At 53.9% G+C, this 3,702-nt stretch overlaps 1 protein-coding gene across 1 annotated transcript in view; it reads left to right on the forward strand.

Moving 5' to 3' along the window:
* Positions 1–1,982, forward strand: part of PNKD (paroxysmal nonkinesigenic dyskinesia) — a 67,106-nt gene extending 65,124 nt beyond the window's left edge. The window contains exon 10 of the mRNA XM_006763326.2: positions 100–1,982. Within this exon, the coding sequence (XP_006763389.1) occupies positions 100–273 (174 nt within the window). The 3' untranslated portion in view covers positions 274–1,982. The remainder of the gene's footprint in view (positions 1–99) is intronic.
* Positions 1,983–3,702: the final 1,720 nt, after the last annotated feature.

A 3,702-nucleotide genomic window follows, 5' to 3' on the forward strand; every position in this document is an offset into this window, starting at 1 on the left:
TCCTGGACCCAGGACAGGGCAGGGGGCGGGAGGCTTCCCTTGTTGGGTACAGTGTCCAGATTCTCCCCACCAAAGCCAGCTGCTGCTCTGGTCCCGCAGTGCCCGTCCACCCTGGGAGAGGAGCGCTCCTACAACCCTTTCCTGAGGACCCACTGCCTGGTGCTGCAGGAGACTGTGGGGCCAGGGCCGGGCCCCGCTGAGGACGATGGCTGCTCCCGGGCCCAGCTCCTGGAGAAGCTCCGCCGGCTGAAGGACCTGCACAAGAGCAAGTGATGTCCCCCGGCCCCCCCAGCCCACCCGCATGGTGGGGAGGCCGCCCATCGCCCACACAAATCACCCTCATTGCTACCAACACCACCTCCATCAGTGCCACGGTGGCATCATTCCCCGACACTGGTCATGGAGAGAGGAGGAACAAGGCGGGGAGACCTTGAGGCCCAGGGAAGGGACTGCTCCAAGGCTTGGAGACTCCATGGGGTGAGGCTGGGCTGACAAGCCTAACAGGAAAGGAGGGGCCCTGGGGCATCTCCAGACCTAACTGTAAGGGTTCCTGCGCTGGCAGTGAGCACCTGGAGGCTGCGATGAGCCCCTCCCTCAGGAGGCAGCGCTCTCGCTGCAGCCACTAAGCCCAGGCCACAGGAGCCGTGAACAGGTTGAGTGCGTTGTCCCCCTTCCCCCATTCAGGGTTGGGAAACTCAGCCTCCCCAAGCAGGCTCTGGTTTATTGAGGCACCGCCCCTCCTCCCCCAGCCTCCCCGCCCTGCCCCCACAAAGGCATTTTTCAACTGAGCCATTTCTGAGAAAGATGAAAGGGCTGGAAGTCTGGCTGTCTATCCAGGCTCAGCCTCAGTGGCTTCTCTACAGCCTGGAAGAGGGAGGGTCCTGGTTGCCAAGGAAACCTTGACTTCAGGCTCAGGAGACACCTGAGGGTACTGGATTGCAGCACAACAATCTTGTAGGTCACACGGGCTCCCTGCACAGCTGGCCTGGTCCTGCCCGCTGGCCTCTGCCCCTGCCCTGGGCCAACAGGCCCCTCCCTTCAGGGGAGAGAGAGCCATCGTCCGCCATGGCCACTGCAGTTTTCTCATTATGGCTTTTATTCTTAGGAACTTCTGCCTCCTCTAACTTCTGCTTTATCCTCAGCCCCTTTCCTCTTTTCGTTATTAACGACATTCATCTGGCCCCTTGCAGTTTGCCAAGAACATTCTGTGACATTGCTCATTTGGTCCCTGGCCCCATCCTGGCTGGGAGGGGTCTGTGAGGCAGAGTTCAGAAATGGGAACCTGGGAGCAGAGGCCTCTCAAGGGAGCGCAGCTTCCAGGACCCCAGGCCTGGGCCCTGCCCTCCGCTCAGCCCTCCCTCAGCTCAGCGTCTCCTTTGGTCTTGGGTCCAGGTCCCTTTGGGGCCTCATGAGGAACGCTATGGTCCTCAAGCAGGCGTACCTGGGTCAGCCCGGGGCCTTGTCTTCCTTCCTCAGGCTCTGCTCACCTCTGGCGAGCCTCCAAGATGCCCCCTGCCCTCATCATCTGGCCTCTGCCTCCCTCTCTAGCCACAGCCTCTAGTACCAACTCTAGCAATACTATCAGAATAGAGTTCCCCGCACCCCAAGATATGCAGTTTCCTGCCTCTGTGCCTTCGCTCATGCTGTTTCTTCAGACTGGAATGCCTTTCCCTGCTCCTCCTGCCTGGTCTGCCTGGCAAACACCTGTTCATCCTTCACAATCCCCCTCAATGGTCCCCCTCCTCCAGGAAGACAACCCCATGCCCCCCACCCCCATCCCCAGGCTACCTCTGCTCTTTGTAAATGCTTCTCTGTGGCACTTATCACTCTGTATTACTTGTTTACACGTTTGTCTCCCCTTCCAGACTGTGAACCCTTCAGGGCATGGACTGTATCTTATGCATCTCTGTATTCTGCGCCTAGCACGGTGCCTGGCACACAGTAGGCGCCCAATAAATGTTAAATGAATGAATGATTTAAGAGACGCTTGATTACTCAGTGGGCTTGTCTTTATTGCTGGTTTTGTTCTTTCTGGGTTACAGGTCCACCAGCTTGGAGTTACTGTACTTCAAGAGCTTTGGCCAGAAACAATGCCATGAATATACCCTCCTATGGCTCGTGTGCATCTGTTCAGGGCTTACAACTCATTTACCTCTGTGTTTTCTGAAGCTTGAGATGCACAGGTGTGCCTGGCCACAGGGAGATGGTTTTACGTGGTCACAACACAGCAGTGGAAAACACTTCAAGGGCAAAACCTTGGCCTCTCTCTAATGCCTCTCTAACTAAGGGCCAGATGCCACTATCTGGAGATAAATTTTAACAACAGCATTTTGTTTTCATTGTATTTACCTTTGGGGTTAATATTTTTGACAAGTGACACCACTTTTCAATTCAGGACAGTAATTAAAGATATTTATTTAAATAGGAAAATGAGAAGCAAAGGTGACACTTGGCTATGGCAGAATTCTTTTTTTAAATATATTTTTATTGATTTCAGAGAGGAAGGGAGAAGGGGAGAAATAGAAACATCAATGATGAGAGAGAATCATTGATTGGCTGCCTCCTGCACACCCCCTACTGGGGATTGAGCCCACAACCCGGGCATGTGCCCTTGACCAGAATTGAACCCAGGACCCTTCAGTCCTCAGGCTAACGCTCTATCCTCTGAGACAAACCAGCTAGGGCTATGGCAAAATTCTCGAAGGCGGTGCTGGCACTGGCTTAGCTCCACCTTTCCCTGGGGCCAGCTCAAGGCATAGTTTTCCCACCCCTGGTCATACCTCTGCCTTCTCTCTGAGGTGCTCCTCTTCACCCCAAGTTGGGGATCGTGGCACTGGCCCAGGATGTCCTGGATCAGGGCTGCACCTGGGGTGGGGGTGGGGAAAGAGACCTGGTCCTCACCTTCCTGAAGAAAGGCAGTTGTCTGTGTCTCTGTGTCACTGCTGTCTTGAATGGGCCAGCCCCAGGGCCAGGTCACTCTGGGCACCCAGCTGCAAGGGGCCCTTGGTGATGGTTCTCTAACGCTGGTGACACATCTTCCCAGGGCCTTGGGTCATCCTCCCAACAAATGCATCTGTCCTGAATGATGACACATGCTTCTCCCAGAGCTGGAACTGACTGGTAGCAACCAGGCCACTTGTTCCTTGCTTGTAGGAAGCAGGTGTCACTGGGCTTTGAGACCTGAGTTCTAATCCCAGCTCTGTCACTCAACATCCAAGTGGCCTTGGATAAGTCACTTCCTTGACCTCAGTTTCCAATGGAGATGACAAGCATGAGTGAGTCAGAACCTTTTCAAGGACAAGTGACAAATACTTAACAGAAAGGAGCTTAGACCAAAAGGGAAATTTATCAGCTCATGCAATGGAGAAGAATAAGATTATGTCATGTTAAGTTCAGGCATGAACATGAACAGTATCATCACCATTCGGACCTGCTTTCTTCAGTATTGGTATGGTTCTCTGTCAGGCTTTCTCCCTGCAGCAGCAAAATGTCTCTAGAAGTTCCAGGCTACTAGTTCACACCATTTAGCAGAACCTCCCATAGTCCCAGGGATCAAGTTTCATACGCCCAGTTGGGATCATGTGACCAACCCTGAACCATCCATAGGGATAAGGTATCTGGACCTCTCTCACTGGCCAAATAGGTCACATGACTATACCTGGAAGGGCAGTGTCATACCCAACTGAAACACTGTGCCTTGAG

The sequence above is a fragment of the Myotis davidii genome, unplaced genomic scaffold, assembly GCF_000327345.1.
Source record: "Myotis davidii unplaced genomic scaffold, ASM32734v1 scaffold575, whole genome shotgun sequence".
NCBI classification, from domain to species: domain Eukaryota; kingdom Metazoa; phylum Chordata; class Mammalia; order Chiroptera; family Vespertilionidae; genus Myotis; species Myotis davidii.